The 20,792-nt window shown below is 53.7% G+C and overlaps 1 protein-coding gene across 1 annotated transcript; it reads right to left on the reverse strand.

Annotated features, from left to right (window-relative positions):
• Nucleotides 1–1,028: 1,028 nt before the first annotated feature.
• SSRP1 (structure specific recognition protein 1) lies at nucleotides 1,029–20,601 on the reverse strand. The gene is made up of 16 exons (XM_069979607.1): nucleotides 20,184–20,601; nucleotides 16,723–16,908; nucleotides 16,430–16,535; nucleotides 12,441–12,631; nucleotides 11,525–11,755; nucleotides 11,227–11,330; nucleotides 10,173–10,301; nucleotides 9,388–9,609; nucleotides 9,091–9,163; nucleotides 5,282–5,414; nucleotides 4,626–4,671; nucleotides 4,421–4,544; nucleotides 4,116–4,286; nucleotides 3,936–4,027; nucleotides 3,688–3,853; nucleotides 1,029–1,369 (listed from the first exon to the last, which is right to left on the reverse strand). Exons 1-16 carry the CDS (start codon nucleotides 20,235–20,237, stop codon nucleotides 1,307–1,309), a joined length of 2,091 nt encoding a protein of 696 aa, XP_069835708.1. The 5' UTR covers nucleotides 20,238–20,601; the 3' UTR covers nucleotides 1,029–1,306.
• Between the last annotated feature and the right edge of the window lie 191 nt (nucleotides 20,602–20,792).

Raw genomic sequence — 20,792 nt, forward strand, 5'->3', positions numbered from 1 at the left:
TCTGTATAATGCCACTGCATGGGGTCAGTGACTCCCGGTATATATATCTATATACAGTGTCTAATGCGACTGCGCGGTATCAGCGACTCCCAGTACATATATATATATATCTGTATACTGTGTATAATGCCACTGCATGGGGTCAGTGACTCCCGGTATATATATCTATATACAGTGTCTAATGCGGCTGCGCGGTATCAGCGACTCCCAGTACATATATATATATATCTGTATACTGTGTATAATGCCACTGCATGGGGTCAGTGACTCCCGGTATATATATCTATATACAGTGTCTAATGCGGCTGCGCGGTATCAGCGACTCCCAGTACATATATATATATATCTGTATACTGTGTATAATGCCACTGCATGGGGTCAGTGACTCCTGGTACATATCAGTCTGCACACGGTGTACACTGCTGCTTGTCTTCATCCATTTTCACTTCCTCATCCTCACTTTGCCGTCTCTGGATTCCACATTACTTCTCAATCCTCAATTAGCCTGAAATGTTTCCTGCCCAGATGGGAATCCCAGCCCCATCATTAACGCATCAATATTTCCTCTCATCCTCATTATTAACACATCAGCATTTTTCACCTCATCTCCTGGTAACCGAATACTCCGACAAATCTGTTTACCGCGCAAGCTCCTAAATAGCAGCAAGCGGTCACAACTCCGAGAGGAAACGCAATACAATGCGAAGACCCGGGAGCGAGAAGCGAACACTTGACAGGGAAGGTGCCAGAAGCGTGGAGACCCCGTACGTGTCAATGTGCAGATGCGGAGCAGCACAGACCCCCGCGAGCGAAGCGGAGTTATTTTCATGCTTAAGCCTGGAGATTGATCCTGGCACATTACTCCGTCTCCAGAGACTCGGCTTAAGGCTCTTTAACTAGATTATATACACTTAGCATCCTGGAGGCGTCCTGTAAGTGCTAGATGGCGCAGAGGTGAGTGAGGGAAAGCTCAACTGGATTAGCAATTAGCTTGAAAATCCACAGAAAATTATATAATAAACAGGAAGGAAACACAAGAAAATATTTTATTACAAACTAAAGAGAAAAAAAAAATAACACCAGAAACCTGATCTTTACAGCTGACGCAGGGAACGTGCACTTGTCCGAAGCATCGACGATGCCCCGAAAATTTACTCATTTCTCTTCCAGCTCCGGGGCCAAAAAACCCCAAAAATATTAAGAAGTCACTATGGTGGGATTTAGTGTAAGGTGGTCCCAGGACTTTTCCAACCAAACACGGATACAGACGCACAATCTATACATTGAGGCCAAAAACAGGAGCAAGCTAGTCCGATCCCGACTCATTGGAGCTCGGTGGGGTACTCGCCATCTCTTCATCATCTGACCCCTGAATAAAGAAAAGTAAAAACAGTGTTACAAGAGACGGTGGATGAGAGCGTGTACGAGACGGTGGATGAGAGCGTGTACGAGACGGTGGATGAGAGCGTGTACGAGACGGTGGATGAGAGCGTGTACGAGACGGTGGATGAGAGCGTGTACGAGACGGTGGATGAGAGCGTGTACGAGACGGTGGATGAGAGCGTGTACGAGACGGTGGATGAGAGGCAGTGATGAGAGCGTGGATGAGACGGTGGATGAGAGGCAGAGAGGAGAGCGTGTACGAGACGGTGGATGAGAGGCAGAGAGGAGAGCGTGGATGAGACGGTGGATGAGAGCGTGTACGAGACGGTGGATGAGAGGCAGAGGAGAGCGTGTACGAGACGGTGGATGAGAGGCAGTGATGAGAGCGTGTACGAGACGGTGGATGAGAGGCAGTGATGAGAGCCTGTACGAGACGGTGGATGAGAGGCAGAGAGGAGAGCGTGTACGAGACGGTGGATGAGAGCGTGTACGAGACGGTGGATGAGAGCGTGTACGAGACGGTGGATGAGAGCGTGTACGAGACGGTGGATGAGAGGCAGTGATGAGAGCCTGTACGAGACGGTGGATGAGAGGCAGAGAGGAGAGCGTGTACGAGACGGTGGATGAGAGCGTGTACGAGACGGTGGATGAGAGCGTGTACGAGACGGTGGATGAGAGCGTGTACGAGACGGTGGATGAGAGCGTGTACGAGACGGTGGATGAGAGCGTGTACGAGACGGTGGATGAGAGCGTGTACGAGACGGTGGATGAGAGCGTGTACGAGACGGTGGATGAGAGCGTGTACGAGACGGTGGATGAGAGGCAGTGATAAGAGCCTGTACGAGACGGTGGATGAGAGGCAGAGAGGAGAGCGTGTACGAGACAGTGGATGAGAGGCAGAGATGAGAGCGTGTACGAGACAGTGGATGAGAGCGTGTACGAGACGGTGGATGAGAGGCAGTGATGAGGGTGTGTACGAGACGGTGGATGAGAGCGTGTACGAGACGGTGGATGAGAGGCAGAGAGGAGAGCGTGTACGAGACGGTGGATGAGAGGCAGAGATGAGAGCGTGTACGAGACGGTGGATGAGAGGCAGTGATGAGAGCGTGTACGAGACGGTGGATGAGAGGCAGAGAGGAGAGCGTGTACGAGACGGTGGATGAGAGGCAGTGATGAGAGCGTGTACGAGACGGTGGATGAGAGGCAGTGATGAGAGCGTGTACGAGACGGTGGATGAGAGGCAGTGATGAGAGCGTGTACGAGACGGTGGATGAGAGGCAGTGATGAGAGCCTGTACGAGACGGTGGATGAGAGCGTGTATGAGACGGTGGATGAGAGCGTGTACAAGACGGTGGATGAGAGCGTATACGAGACGGTGGATGAGAGCATGTATGAGACGGTGGATGAGAGGCAGAGATGAGAGCGTGTACGAGACGGTGGATGAGAGGCAGAGAGGAGAGCGTGTACGAGACGGTGGATGAGAGGCAGTGATGAGAGCGTGTACGAGACGGTGGATGAGAGGCAGTGATGAGAGCGTGTACGAGACGGTGGATGAGAGGCAGTGATGAGAGCGTGTACGAGACGGTGGATGAGAGGCAGTGATGAGAGCCTGTACGAGACGGTGGATGAGAGCGTGTATGAGACGGTGGATGAGAGCGTGTACAAGACGGTGGATGAGAGCGTATACGAGACGGTGGATGAGAGCATGTATGAGACGGTGGATGAGAGGCAGAGATGAGAGCGTGTACGAGACTCGGCTTAAGGCTCTTTAACTAGATTATATACACTTAGCATCCTGGAGGCGTCCTGTAAGTGCTAGATGGCGCAGAGGTGAGTGAGGGAAAGCTCAACTGGATTAGCAATTAGCTTGAAAATCCACAGAAAATTATATAATAAACAGGAAGGAAACACAAGAAAGCGTGTACAAGACGGTGGATGAGAGCGTATACGAGACGGTGGATGAGAGCATGTATGAGACGGTGGATGAGAGGCAGAGATGAGAGCGTGTACGAGACGGTGGATGAGAGGCAGAGAGGAGAGCGTGTACGAGACGGTGGATGAGAGGCAGTGATGAGAGCGTGTACGAGACGGTGGATGAGAGGCAGTGATGAGAGCGTGTACGAGACGGTGGATGAGAGGCAGTGATGAGAGCGTGTACGAGACGGTGGATGAGAGGCAGTGATGAGAGCGTGTACGAGACGGTGGATGAGAGGCAGTGATGAGAGCGTATGAGAGGCAGTGATGAGAGCGTGTACGAGACGGTGGATGAGAGGCAGTGATGAGAGCGTCTACGAGACCAGGTACCTTTTTACGAGTGCTTTCATCAGAGCTGCTCTCATCGCTGGACACAAATTCTTTGCTCTTAACAGTGTTGGTCTTGACCGGAGTTCTGGCTGGAGATGCAGGTTTCACAGATTTCCTCTTCTCAGACTTCGCTGCCGTCTTCTTCTCCGGTTTTGACTTCTTATCCCTTCAATGAAACAAACAATTAATAGGAAACTAGAAGGCAACAGAAAAGACACTGCTGATGTGTGATGGGCCTGCTGGCTCACTTTTTGGGGGCTTCTGACTGGGTGTTCTCGTTATATTCCTTCATGGCTTTCTCGTAGTCCCGTTTGGCTTCTTCTGCTTTACGATCCCATTCCTGGTAAGACATAAGTCATGATGAGGAGATCCATCGACCTGCAGCACAGACGCCAGCTAGGATCTGGGCTGCGACGGCGCATTCCTACCTCCTTTTTATCCTTCCCCATGCTCTTCCATATCTCTCCTGCTTTTTTGGACAAGTCGGTAATGCTGATCCCGGGATTTTCACTCTTTATCTTCTCACGACTGGCGTTCAGCCACAACATGTAGGCAGACATTGGACGTTTGGGTGCAGCAGGGTCTTTGCCTTTTTTACCCTAAGTGAGAAAACTAAATTATTTTTAGCTCCATTGTGTCTAACCCAAAAAATCACAGGGCCCAAGAGAACAGAAGTTTGGAAGCGTTTATGGTTGTGTACATGGTGCGGATCACATTACATACACATCTGTACCTCAGCTTTTTTCCTTGGCTTTTTCTCTTTAACAATTTTCGGTTTCTTGGCTTTTTTCTTCTTTTCGCCTTCATCTTCATCGCTACCAGCGCTGGATGAGCTGGCAGAGGGATTACTGTCAAACCTGCAAGAAGGGAGACAAGGACGATAGTTGAATATGAGTATAAAATGCTGCGACCGAGGCGACACACTTTAGGTTACTTACTCTTCTGCAACTTCATCCTCCTCCTCTCCAGGGTTAAACGATTCATCTGCAAGAACACAAAGGCAGCAAATGTAAAGCAGTCTTCTACAAAGTACAGGAATGGCCGCCGCATCCTAAGGTTCCTATTAGACAGGCCAATGATGGCTCGATCAGTGATCTGCAGGATCGGTGCTGCTTTCCTGAGCCTTTTACAATAATCGTTTAGCAAGGGAGATTATATATATTATATATATATATATCGTTAGTGATGTCCGTGCAGCCCGCTCCCAGTGTTCTCCTGCCCTCTGCTTGCTTTCCGGAGGCTGCAGCTTCAGAGCAGTCTCAGGGCTGGCAGGCGACTCAGCCAATCACTGGATAAGACTGCCGCGGTGCCAGGAAGCAAGCAGAGGGCAGGAGAAGACCGGGAGCGTGGAGAGGTGATGTGTAACAGTTTATTCAATCATTAGCTGTCGGCCGTCATTGCTATTGTCTCTATTTGGCCTGATTCAGCACTCATCCTGGGCAACAGTGTGAAGGGACACATGGGAGATGATACAGATATGAACAGTATGAGAGTCCAGTAAAAACACTACCACACATATGCTGCTTCACAACCTCCGACAACCTCTCACTGCGTAACGTGCCGCGGACAGACAGCATAGGTTTGTCAGTCTCACCTGTCTCATCTCCAGAGTCATCACTGTCTGCGTTCTCCCGAATCTTCCCTTCTTCTTTCATTCTCTCCAGATAAGCGTCATGTTGCTGATCATCATCAGAGTCGGCATAGTCATCATACGGCTGCTTCATACCCTAAGGAAGGCGACAGGAAAGAGAAGGGAGTGCAAAGGGTTAAAGAGCAGATAGTGATCACATACAAAAGACATACAGAACGCCACGACTGCAGCGCGGTACTCCGGAGGAGGTCATATAAAGAGACATACAGAACGTCACGACTGCAGCGGGCGTACTCCGGAGGAGGTCACATGAGGAGACATACAGAACGCCACGACTGCAGCGCGGTACTCCGGAGGTGGTCCTATAAAGAGACATACAGAACGCCACGACTGCCGCGCGGTACTCCGGAGGAGGTCATATAAAGAGACATTCAGAACGTCACGACTGCCGCGCGGTACTCCGGAGGAGGTCATATAAAGAGACATACAGAACGCCACGACTGCCGCGCGGTACTCCGGAGGAGGTCATATAAAGAGACATACAGAACGTCACGACTGCAGCGCGGTACTCCGGAGGTGGTCCTATAAAGAGACATACAGAACGCCACGACTGCCGCGCGGTACTCCGGAGGAGGTCATATAAAGAGACATTCAGAACGTCACGACTGCCGCGCGGTACTCCGGAGGAGGTCATATAAAGAGACATACAGAACGCCACGACTGCCGCGCGGTACTCCGGAGGAGGTCATATAAAGAGACATACAGAACGTCACGACTGCAGCGCGGTACTCCGGAGGAGGTCACATGAGGAGACATACAGAACGCCACGACTGCCGCGCGGTACTCCGGAGGAGGTCACATGAGGAGACATACAGAACGTCACGACTGCCGCGCGGTACTCCGGAGGTGGTCATATAAAGAGACATACAGAACGCCACGACTGCCGCGCAGTACTCCGGAGGTCGTCATATAAGAGGACATACAGAACGCCACGACTGCCGCGCAGTACTCCGGAGGTCGTCATATAAGAGGACATACAGAACGTCAAGACTGCAGTGCGGTACTCCGGAGGAGGTCATAGGAAGAGACATACAGAACGTCACGACTGCAGCGCGGTACTCCGGAGGAGGTCATAGGAAGAGACATACAGGACGTCACGACTGCCGCGCGGTACTCCGGAGGAGGTCATATAAAGAGACATACAGAACGTCACGACTGCAGCGAGCGTACTCCGGAGGAGGTCATATAAGGCTTTCCTCAAAAAAAAAACCAAAAAAAAACAGACCAATGAAGACCTACCCCTCTGCATGGGAGCTTGCCGCAAGAGGGTGCTCAGGGGAACAGTAGTGGCCCTCTGACCACCCCGCTGACTACTTATATGGAGTATATAGAGGGCGACTACTTGTATGGAGTATATGGAGGGCGACTACTTGTATGGAGTATATGGAGGGCGACTACTTGTATGGAGTATATGGAGGGAGACTACTTGTATGGAGTGTATGGAGGGCGACTACTTATATGGAGTATATGGAGGGAGACTACTTATATGGAGTATATGGAGGGAGACTACTTATATGGAGTATATGGAGGGAGACTACTTATATGGAGTATATGGAGGGCAACTACTGGCTGTTTATCCAATCAGTAAAGGTTTGTGTCATCGTCATACAGCAAGCAGTGTTATTACCTGACTGATTATCATGTTATATCATGCAGCAAGTCACCTCTTAGCCAGGGAAGACCACTCATCTGATGACCCCTGCACCTGACCCCTCATCTGACGACGCCTACACCTGACGACGCCTACACCTGCCCCCTCATCTAAAGACCCCTACACCTGACCCCTCATCTGATGACCCCTACACCTGCCTCCTCATCTGATGACCCCTACACCTGCCCCCTCATCTGATGACCCCTACACCTGCCCCCTCATCTGATGACCCCTACACCTGCCCCCTCATCTGATGACCCCTACACCTGCCCCCTCATCTGATGACCCCTACACCTGCCCCCTCATCTGATGACCCCTACACCTGCCCCCTCATCTGATGACCCCTACACCTGCCCCCTCATCTGATGACCCCTACACCTGCCCCCTCATCTGATGACCCCTACACCTGCCCCCTCATCTGATGACCCCTACACCTGCCCCCTCATCTGATGACCCCTACACCTGCCCCCTCATCTGATGACCCCTACACCTGCCCCCTCATCTGATGACCCCTACACCTGACCCCTCATCTGATGACCCCTACACCTGACCCCTCATCTGATGACCCCTACACCTGACCCCTCATCTGATGACCCCTACACCTGACCCCTACACCTGACCCCTCATCTGATGACCCCTACACCTGACCCCTCATCTGATGACCCCTACACCTGACCCCTCATCTGATGACCCCTACACCTGACCCCTCATCTGATGACCCCTACACCTGACCCCTCATCTGATGACCCCTACACCTGACCCCTCATCTGATGACCCCTGACCCCTTTACATGCTGAAATTCAGGACCCAACAGCCTCTGGTAGTAAGATGATGGGAGTGACGGATCCTGTGTGATATTTGCTGTACACATCCTACAGGCTGAGCCCCCCTCCTGACCGGCTATGGATAGTCCCCACTGTGTGAGCGGACATGGTTAGTAACGTTATAGGGATTAGTGAGGAACACTGCAGGAAATCCATGCAACCTCATGCATACGTATCTGGTGAGAAGTGAATGGGGGACGTCAAACCAGAGCAAAGAGTCTGACATGAGTCTGGGGGACGAGGTCTCCATTCTGCAGGGTCACTATTCATGCTTATACACCGATCAGCCATCACATCTCCTGCCCAACACTGTGTGTCTCCTCCTGGTGCCCGGGGTACAAAGCTCGTACCCCATAGTCCTGCGATGTGACCAGCCCCCGCCCCCCTGTAACCCTGCAATGTGCCCTCTGGTATCAGCAGCAGATCCTGTGCAGCGTGAGGTTGCAGATCTGTGGAATCTGAAGGCCGAGTCCCCACCTTGTGTCATGTTCCTCATTACTGAGCGATGTCAGCGGTCCCTGATCCTTCTCTCTCAGGCCCCATGACCCGATGCCTGGTGGTCCTCCCTGGAGCCCCATGACCCGATGCCTGGTGGTCCTCCCTGGAGCCCCATGACCCGATGCCTGGTGGTCCTCCCTGGAGCCCCATGACCCGATGCCTGGTGGTCCTCCCTGGAGCCCCATGACCCGATGCCTGGTGGTCCTCCCTGGAGCCCCATGACCCGATGCCTGGTGGTCCTCCCTGGAGCCCCATGACCCGATGCCTGGTGGTCCTCCCTGGAGCCCCATGACCCGATGCCTGGTGGTCCTCCCTGGAGCCCCATGACCCGATGCCTGGTGGTCCTCCCTGGAGCCCCATGACCCGATGCCTGGTGGTCCTCCCTGGAGCCCCATGACCCGATGCCTGGTGGTCCTCCCTGGAGCCCCATGACCTGATGCCTGGTGGTCCTCCCTGGAGCCCCATAACTCTGTACCCAGTCCCTGGTTCTCCTCCCTGGAGACACTGTTGGTCAGTACTATCCGGCCAGGTCACAGCTGCTCAGATGATTAGGTCCTAATATCCCCCCCGCCCCGGCGCCTGTCACGGCAGTCTTTGTGGTATTAATGTTATGGCTGTTCGGGTTCTGTGGACACACACACACATACAGCACACATATGACCTGGCTCTGGGGTGGATGCTGACCTGAGGCTTCTATCATGAAAGGAGAAGAGAGAGAATGATGAATGAGAGAGGTGGAGATGATACAGTGGAGGCGCGGGGGCGGCCATGTTTGTTACCTCTTTCAGGCCGCGGTTCTTAATGCTCAGCTTCTTCGCGTTCACAAAGTCAAAGAGTTTCCCGTATTCCTCCCTAAATGAGAAGAGTCAATTGTCATCACTGCTCACCCTTACAACGGCCAACCCTTACATCATACAGCGGGGACGAGAGCCAGACTGTCGTGACCTGCCCCCTAGTGCCGATCCGGGGCACTGCAGCTACACAGGAAGGGACTACACGTCCCAGCAGGGAAGTGATTACACGGCCCCCCGCCCCCCTCATACACCCAGCCCCTTACACTATCACACACAACGCACCTCTCAATGTTGCTGAACGTGTACTGTGATCCCTGCTTGGTCTCGATTTCGAAGTCGAAGGAGCGGGTGGTGGTGGTGCCGCGGGCGAAGTTGACGCAGTTCACCTCATCGAATCGGATGTGGACGGGCGGCTTGTGCACGTAGATGAAGCCGCGCTCCAGAGGATAGAGCAGCCCGGAGCTGGCCTTGTAGGAGCAGGTGATGCACTGCGCCCCCGAGTGCCTGGCGGGAGGAACACAAGTGTGAGCGCGGATCCACACGGGAGGAAACACTACCTCTGATCCGTCACCCCCACATACAGGTCCCCTCCCCCGCCACCCCCACATACAGGTCCCCTCCCCCGTCACCCCCACATACACGTCACCTCCCCCGTCACCCACACGTCACCTCCCCCGTCACCCCCACATACACATCTCCTCCCCCATCACCCCCACATACACGTCACCTCCATCCCCCCCCCCCCGCATACACGTCTCCTCCATCCCCCCCCCGCATGCACGTCTCCTCCATCCCCCCCCCGCATACACGTCTCTGCCATCCCCCCCCGCATGCACGTCTCCTCCATCCCCCCCCCCGCATGCACGTCTCCTCCATCCCCCCCCGCATGCACGTCTCCTCCATCCCCCCCCCCGCATGCACGTCTCCTCCATCCCCCCCCCCCCCCCCCCGCATGCACGTCTCCTCCATCCCCCGTCTCCCTCACATACACGTCTCCTCTCTCTCCCCCCCCCCACACACACACATACACGTCTCCTCTCTCTCCCCCCGTCACCCCCCCGTCTCACCCCTGGAAGTTTCCGGGGACGGTGATTTTGCGGTTCACCAGCGCCTTCATAACGCGGCTGACCATCTCGTACAGACACCCGGACATGTTCTTCTTCAGTTTCCCTTCAAATCGCTTCTCAACTTCTTCTCTGAGGAGGAAAAGAATCCGGCCACAATCAGCGAAAAAATCTGCAGAACCGCGGCCAGAACAGCAGGCGCCGAAAGCTTCTCCGAAACCACAAAACCTTCCCCGTACACTGACTGACTACAGGAACGTGCACACTATGAAATTGGGACCGAAAACCCACCACACATTCCACAGCTCGTTGCAGACTGTGGAGGGTGCTCAGCTTCGTCCGTGTCAAAGACTCCATTCTATACACGGGCGGATTCCGTCGTCCGTCCAAAGAATGAATCAGTTTTCCATCGCCGTTCCGCAGTGTGCACATGCCCTACTACAGCGGTATACGGCACAGCCCGACTACTACAGCGGTATACGGCACAGCCCGACTACTACAGCGGTATACGGCACAGCCCGACTACTACAGCGGTATACGGCACAGCCCGACTACTACAGCGGTATACGGCACAGCCCGACTACTACAGCGGTATACGGCACAGCCCGACTACTACAGCGGTATACGGCACAGCCCGACTACTACAGCGGTATACGGCACAGCCCGACTACTACAGCGGTATACGGCACAGCCCGACTACTACAGCGGTATACGGCACAGCCCGACTACTACAGCGGTATACGGCACAGCCCGACTACTACAGCGGTATACGGCACAGCCCGACTACTACAGCGGTATACGGCACAGCCCGACTACTACAGCGGTATACGGCACAGCCCGACTACTACAGCGGTATACGGCACAGCCCGACTACTACAGCGGTATACGGCACAGCCCGACTACTACAGCGGTATACGGCACAGCCCGACTACTACATCGGTATACGGCACAGCCCGACTACTACAGCGGTATACGGCACAGCCCGACTACTACAGCGGTATACGGCACAGCCCGACTACTACAGCGGTATACGGCACTGGTATATGGGAGCACTCACTCGCTCATGTTGAGGGTCAGGCTGATGTCCTCGTCCTTGGAGAAGAGCAGGATGAGGAAGTGGTAGCGCGTCTGTCCCTGCTTGATGGGAGGATCCAGACTGATCTGTGGGGGGAGGAGGAGACGTTACCTGCTGTTAGACTCTTCTTTCCTCCCTATTCTGGATCTGCGTCCCGGGCAGTCAGGTGACTGTGAGAGGTCAGATCCCCAGCATTACAGCGCCACCTGTGTGTGTGGCCGGGCCTGGTACCACACCCCGCTCTTACACCCGCAGTGAGTGAGTGTGCGCTCAGACTTACCACGAAGAACATCTGTCGCTGATCCTTATGCGGCAGCAGGAAAAGCCGGAGGACGGTCGTGTACGGGATCTTATAGTCAAAGGTTTTACCGTGCAGGTGCAGGAAGGAGGGGTAGATGCGGATGTCGTAGCGGCCGCGGGGGGTGAGGCACTGCAGCTCCCGGAAGATGCACACCGCGTCGCCTGTGGCCTGGATGACGTCCGCCTTGGAGAGGATGTTCTTAGCAAACGCCTTAAAAGCAGAAACCGGAGTGACGAGAACCAAGGTATGGCAACGAGATCCACTGAGGGCGCCACCTCCCATATACAACAACCCCCCCCCCCCCCCCCCCCCGAGCACCCACCGGAGGGCGCCACCCCCCATATACAGCAACCCCCCCCCCCCCCCCCCCCGAGCAACCACCGGAGGGCGCCACCCCCATATACAGCACACCCCTCCCCCGAGCACCCACCGGAGGGGGCCACCCCCCCATATACAGCACACCCCTCCCCCGAGCACCCACCAGAGGGGGCCACCCCCCATATACAGCTCCCCCCCCCCCCCCCGAGCACCCACCGGAGGGGGCCACCCCCCCATATACAGCACACCCCTCCCCCGAGCACCCACCAGAGGGGGCCACCCCCCCATATACAGCACACCCCTCCCCCGAGCACCCACCAGAGGGGGCCACCCCCCATATACAGCAACACCCCCCCCGAGCACCCACCAGAGGGCGCCATCTCCTATATACAGCACACCTCTCCCCCAAGCCGCACACCCACCGAAGGGCGCCACCTCCCATAAACAGCACACCCCACCCCCTCCCCCGAAGTCCAAGATGTCTGCTATTACTAGTAACATCCTCCCAGCTGTGCTAAGAGCAGCGCCCCCTGCAGTCCTCACCCCCTCCACAGTGACTGCACCGCCCCCTCCTTACCTCCACGGGGTCCCCACCGTCCTCTTGTGTGGGGGGGACATAGAAGCGAATCTCCATGAGAGAAACCTCCGAATCATCGTTCTGGTGGAACTCCAGCGTCACCTCGTTCTTGCCGGTGGTGCACTGCGAGACGTTACTGAGGGGGAGCTCAAAGGCCGGCTGCTCCCCGATATCGAACGAGAGGAGCTGCCCTAAAAGAGTGAGAGCGATCACTACATGGGCTCCACCCGCAGGTCATACACCATCACAGACCACCCGCAGGTCATACACCATCACAGACCACCCGCAGGTCATACACCATCACAGACCATCCGCAGGTCATACACCATCACAGACCACCCGCAGGTCATACACCATCACACACCACCCGCAGGTTATACACCATCACAGACCACCCGCAGGTCATACACCATCACACACCACCCGCAGGTCATACACCATCACAGACCATCCGCAGGTCATACACCATCACAGACCATCCGCAGGTCATACACCATCACACACCATCCGCAGGACATACACCATCACAGACCATCTGCAGGACATACACCATCACAGACCATCCGCAGGTCATACACCATCACAGACCATCCGCAAGTCCTACACCATCACAGACCACCCGCAGGTCATACACCATCATGCACCATCCGCAGGTCATATACCATCACACATCACCCGCAGGACATACACCATCACAGACCATCCGCAGGTCATACACCATCACACACCATCCGCAGGACATACACCATCACAGACCATCCGCAGGACATACACCATCACAGACCATCCGCAGGTCATACACCATCACAGACCACCCGCAGGTCATACACCATCACACACCACCTGCAGGTCATACACCATCACAGACCATCCGCAGGTCATACAATATCACAGACCACCCGCAGGTCATACAATATCACAGACCACCCGCAGGTCATACACCATCATGCACCATCCGCAGGTCATACACCATCACAGACCATCCGCAGGTCATACACCATCACACCCCATCCGCAGGACAAACACCATCACAGACCATCCGCAGGACATACACCATCACAGACCACCCGCAGGTCATACATCACAGACCATCCGCAGGTCATACACCATCACACACCATCCGCAGGTCATATACCATCACACATCACCCGCAGGACATACACCATCACAGACCATCCGCAGGACATACACCATCACAGACCACCCGCAGGTCATACACCATCACACACCACCCGCAGGTCATACACCATCACACACCATCCGCAGGTCATACACCATCACAGACCATCCGCAGGTCATACACCATCACAGACCATCCGCAGGTCATACACCATCACACACCACCCGCAGGTCATACACCATCACAGACCATCCGCAGGTCATACACCATCACACACCACCCGCAGGTCATACACCATCACACATCACCCGCAGGACATACACCATCACAGACCATCCGCAGGACATACACCATCACAGACCATCCGCAGGTCATACACCATCACAGACCACCCGCAGGTCATACACCATCACACACCATCCGCAGGTCATACACCATCACACACCATCCGCAGGTCATACACAATCACAGACCATCCGCAGGTCATACACCATCACAGACCATCCGCAGGTCATACACCATCACACACCACCCGCAGGTCGTATACCATCACACATCACCCGCAGGTCATACACCATCCGCAGGTCATATACCATCACACATCACCCGCAGGTCATATACCATCACACATCACCCGCAGGTCATACACCATCCGCAGGTCATACACCATCACAGACCATCCGCAGGTCATACACCATCACACACCATCCGCAGGACATACACCATCACAGACCACCCGCAGGTCATACACCATCACACACCATCCGCAGGTCATACACCATCACACACCATCCGCAGGTCATACACAATCACAGACCATCCGCAGGTCATACACCATCACAGACCATCCGCAGGTCATACACCATCACACACCACCCGCAGGTCGTATACCATCACACATCACCCGCAGGTCATACACCATCCGCAGGTCATATACCATCACACATCACCCGCAGGTCATATACCATCACACATCACCCGCAGGTCATACACCATCCGCAGGTCATACACCATCACAGACCATCCGCAGGTCATACACCATCACACACCATCCGCAGGACATACACCATCACAGACCATCCGCAGGACATACACCATCACAGACCATCCGCAAGTCCTACACCATCACAGACCACCCGCAGGTCATACACCATCATGCACCATCCGCAGGTCATACACCATCACAGACCATCCGCAGGTCATACACCATCATGCACCATCCGCAGGTCATACACCATCATGCACCATCCGCAGGTCATACACCATCACACATCACCCGCAGGTCATACACCATCACACACCACCCGCAGGTCATACACCATCACAGACCATCCGCAGGTCATACACCATCCGCAGGTCATATACCATCACAGACCATCCGCAGGTCATATACCATCATACACCATCCGCAGGTCATATACCATCACACATCACCCGCAGGTCATACACCATCACACATCACCCGCAGGTCATATACCATCACACATCACCCGCAGGTCATACACCATCACACGCCACCCGCAGGTCATACATCACACACCATCCACAGGTCATACACCATCACAGACCATCCGCAGGTCATACATCACACACCACCCGCAGGTCATACACCATCACACGCCACCCGCAGGTCATACACCATCACACACCACCCGCAGGTCATACACCATCACAGACCATCCGCAGGTCATACACCATCACACACCACCCGCAGGTCATACACCATCACAGACCATCCGCAGGTCATACACCATCACAGACCACCCGCAGGTCATACACCATCACACACCATCCGCAGGTCATACACCATCACAGACCATCCGCAGGTCATACACCATCACAGACCATCCGCAGGTCATACACCATCACACATCACCCGCAGGACATACACCATCACAGACCATCCGCAGGTCATACACCATCACAGACCACCCGCAGGTCATACACCATCACAGACCATCCGCAGGTCATACACCATCACACACCATCCGCAGGACATACACCATCACAGACCACCCGCAGGTCATACACCATCACACACCATCCGCAGGTCATACACCATCACACACCATCCGCAGGTCATACACAATCACAGACCATCCGCAGGTCATACACCATCACAGACCATCCGCAGGTCATACACCATCACAGACCATCCGCAGGTCATATACCATCACACATCACCCGCAGGTCATATACCATCACACATCACCCGCAGGTCATACACCATCACACGCCACCCGCAGGTCATACATCACACACCATCCACAGGTCATACACCATCACAGACCATCCGCAGGTCATACACCATCACAGACCATCCGCAGGTCATATACCATCACACGCCACCCGCAGGTCATACACCATCACACACCACCCGCAGGTCATACACCATCACACGCCACCCGCAGGTCATACACCATCACACACCACCCGCAGGTCATACACCATCACAGACCATCCGCAGGTCATACACCATCACAGACCATCCGCAGGTCATACACCATCACAGACCATCCGCAGGTCATACACCATCACAGACCATCCGCAGGTCATACACCATCCGCAGGTCATACACCATCACACGCCACCCGCAGGTCATACACCATCACACATCACCCGCAGGTCATACACCATCACAGACCATCCGCAGGTCATACACCATCACACATCACCCGCAGGTCATATACCATCATACACCATCCGCAGGTCATATACCATCACACATCACCCGCAGGTCATACACCATCACACATCACCCGCAGGTCATATACCATCACACATCACCCGCAGGTCATATAACATCACACATCACCCGCAGGTCATATACCATCACAGTGCAGTGGGGGGGGACCCCGGACATACTCACCCCCGAACCTGGCGCTGCCCCAGTTCCAGCCTTTCACACACATGTCCTTCTCCACCAAATCCACATGGAAATGCGTCTTGAAGAAGTCGGAAATCTTCTCGTATTCCTGTGGGGAGAGGTAGGTGATCAGGGAGAGGCGGCCATGTTGTCTCCTTGGGGCCCCCCATCAGTCACTATGTACAGCAGACCCCCAGCGATGGCCGTCACCGGTATCGCCCCCTGCTGGTGGGTGGTGGCTCTCACCATTAGCCGGATGCACACGGCCACACGAGGAGACACGTCCCCGCACTCACCGCCTCCCTGAAGCCATCGTATTTGTACACATGACCGGCGCGGGTCTGCAGCTTGATGCCGTGTCCCAGTGCCACGCGGCGCCACACGCCCTCCGCCAACTCCGCCGCCGCAATGTTCTCCACCTTCCCCGTCTTACTGTTCTTGTACATGAGGCCGGCCTTAGAGAGCCGGAGGCGGCCGTCGTTCTGTGAGGAGAAGAAGAGATGACAGTGATCACCCCAGGGGGCCCCGTCCAATCCAACCATCACCCCAGGGGGCCCCATCCAATCCAACCATCACCCCAGGGGGCCCCGTCCAATCCAACCATCACCCCAGGGGGCCCCGTCCACCCAACCATCACCCCAGGGGGCCCCGTCCACCCAACCATCACCCCAGGGGGCCCCGTCCACCCAACCATCACCCCAGGGGGCCCCGTCCACCCAACCATCACCCCAGGGGCCGTATATATATATAACATACATCGTCCCTGACCCCGGGGCCCCGTATATATATAAAACATACATCGTCCCTGACCCCGGGGGCCCTATATATATATAACAAACATCGTCCCTGACCCCGGGGCCCCGTATATATATATAACATACATCGTCCCTGACCCCGGGGCCCCGTATATATATATCATACATCGTCCCTGACCCCGGGGCCCCGTATATATATATATAACATACATCGTCCCTGACCCCGGGGGCCCCATATAACATACATCGTCCCTGACCCCGGGGCCCCGTATATATATATATATATATATATATATATATATAACATACATCGTCCCTGACCCCGGGGCCCCGTATATATATATATATATATATAACATACATCGTCCCTGACCCCGGGGGCCCCATATATATATAACATACATCGTCCCTGACCCCGGGGCCCCGTATATATATAACATACATCGTCCCTGACCCCGGGGCCCCGTATATATATATATATAACATACATCGTCCCTGACCCCGGGGGCCCCATATATATATAACATACATCATCCCTGACCCCGGGGGCCCGTATATATATAACATACATCGTCCCTGACCCCGGGGACCCCATATATATAACATACATCTTCCCTGACCCCGGGGGCCCCATATATATATATATAACATACATCTTCCCTGACCAGGGGCCCCGTATATATATATAACATACATCATCCCTGACCCCGGGGGCCCCGTATATATATAACATACATCATCCCTGACCCCGGGGGCCCCGTATATATATATCATACATCGTCCCTGACCCCGGGGCCCCGTATATATATATATATATAACATACATCTTCCCTGACCGGGGGCCCCATATATATATAACATACATCATCCCTGACCCCGGGGCCCGTATATATATATATAACATACATCGTCCCTGACCCCGGGGCCCCGTATATATATATAACATACATCGTCCCTGACCCCGGGGCCCTGTATATATATATATATATATAACATACATCGTCCCTGACCCCGGGGCCCCGTATATATAACATACATCTTCCCTGACCGGGGGCCCCGTATATATAACATACATCGTCCCTGACCCCGGGGGCCCCATATATATATAACATACATCGTCCCTGACCCCGGGGCCCCGTATATATATATATATAACATACATCGTCCCTGACCCCGGGGGCCCCATATATATATAACATACATCGTCCCTGACCCCGGGGGCCCCATATATATATAACATACATCGTCCCTGACCCCGGGGGCCCCGTATATATAACATACATCGTCCCTGACCCCGGGGGCCCCATATATATAACATACATCGTCCCTGACCCCGGGGCCCCGTATATATATATATATAACATACATCGTCCCTGACCCCGGGGCCCCGTATATATATATATATATATATATATATATATATATATATATATATATATATATATATATATAACATACATCGTCCCTGACCCCGGTGCCCCATATATATATATATATATATAACATACATCGTCCCTGACCCCGGGGGCCCCATATATATATAACATACATCTTCCCTGACCAGGGGCCCGTATATATATAACATACATCATCACTGACCCCGGGGCCCCGTATATATATATATAACATACATCGTCCCTGACCCCGGGGCCCCGTATATATATATATAACATACATCGTCCCTGACCCCGGGGGCCCCATATATATATAACATACATCTTCCCTGACCAGGGGCCCGTATATATATAACATACATCATCACTGACCCCGGGGCCCCGTATATATATATATAACATACATCGTCCCTGACCCCGGGGCCCCGTATATATATATATAACATACATCTTCCCTGACCGGGGGCCCCGTATATATAACATACATCGTCCCTGACCCCGGGGGCCCCGTATATATATAACATACATCTTCCCTGACCGGGGGCCCCGTATATATAACATACATCGTCCCTGACCCCGGGGCCCCGTATATATATATATATAACATACATCATCCCTGACCCCGGGGGCCCCATATATATATAACATACATCATCCCTGACCCCGGGGGCCCGTATATATATAACATACATCGTCCCTGACCCCGGGGGCCCCATATATATAACATACATCGTCCCTGACCCCGGGGCCCCGTATATATATATATATATATATATATATAACATACATCGTCCCTGACCCCGGGGCCCCGTATATATATATATATATATATATATATATATATATATATATAACATACATTGTCCCTGACCCCGGGGCCCCGTATATATATATATATATATATATATATATATATATATATATATATATATATAACATACATCGTCCCTGACCCCGGGGGCCCATATATATAACATACATCTTCCCTGACCAGGGGCCCCGTATATATATAACATACATCGTCCCTGACCCCGGGGCCCCGTATATATATATCATACATCGTCCCTGACCCCGGGGGCCCCGTATATATAACATACATCGTCCCTGACCCCGGGGCCCCATATATATAACATACATCGTCCCTGACCCCGGGGCCCCGTATATATATATATATATAACATACATCGTCCCTGACCCCGGGGGCCCCGTATATATATAACATACATCGTCCCTGACCCCGGGGGCCCCATATATATATATATATATATATAACATACATCGTCCCTGACCCCGGGGGCCCCATATATATATATATAACATACATCGTCCCTGACCCCGGGGGCCCCGTATATATATATATAACATACATCGTCCCTGACCCCGGGGGCCCCGTATATATATATATATATATATATATATATATATATAACATACATCTTCCCTGACCAGGGGCCCCGTATATATATATATATATATATAACATACATCTTCCCTGACCAGGGGCCCGTATATACGGATACACAGGGCAGCCTCACACCCTGTATTACCCCCGTACACACTCCCGGCGCAGCACATGGCGCACGTTCACACAGACGCGTTTATTCTCACCATGGAGCCCTTCACCTCCTGGTATATGTCATTAAACTCCAGCGTGTCGGCCATTGTGTCACGTGTCCTGCCGTCCCGCGGCTCCCGCTCTTCCCGCCACAGCACACTCGGCCGCCGGAAGTTACTCTGGGCCACTTCCTGGAGCGCTCGCGGCTTCGCTCACTGTCATGTCGTCACTTCCGGTACTCCCCACCGCCGCCATGTTGTGGTTGGAAGCTCTGACCTGAGGCGTGTGAAGGCTCTAACCTGTTTCCAGAGCAGAAAACCTTCATACAACTTTACCAGCGAGACTCTGACCCCGCCCCCTACACGGCCCCAGCAAGGGAAGGGTTAACAGCGGCGAGAGGATGCGGCCATGTTCTTTGTTCTTCTGTCTGTGGACGCTCCTGCTATTGTAGTGATTTATAGAACAATGAAATATACAATATAAAATAGAGGTCAGACCCCAGTGCTCTAACCACCGAGCTATGGAGCCAGACGGGGCTGGTCACATGACTGGGGATAAGCCAATCAGATGACAGCAGAGCAGGTGACAGGATCACAGGTGGAATGAGGAGGATCCACGGTCGCATCTCCTATATCCCCCAGGAGGACGGCACACAGTGTACA

This window comes from Dendropsophus ebraccatus, chromosome 8 (genome assembly GCF_027789765.1).
Source record: "Dendropsophus ebraccatus isolate aDenEbr1 chromosome 8, aDenEbr1.pat, whole genome shotgun sequence".
Taxonomy (NCBI): domain Eukaryota; kingdom Metazoa; phylum Chordata; class Amphibia; order Anura; family Hylidae; genus Dendropsophus; species Dendropsophus ebraccatus.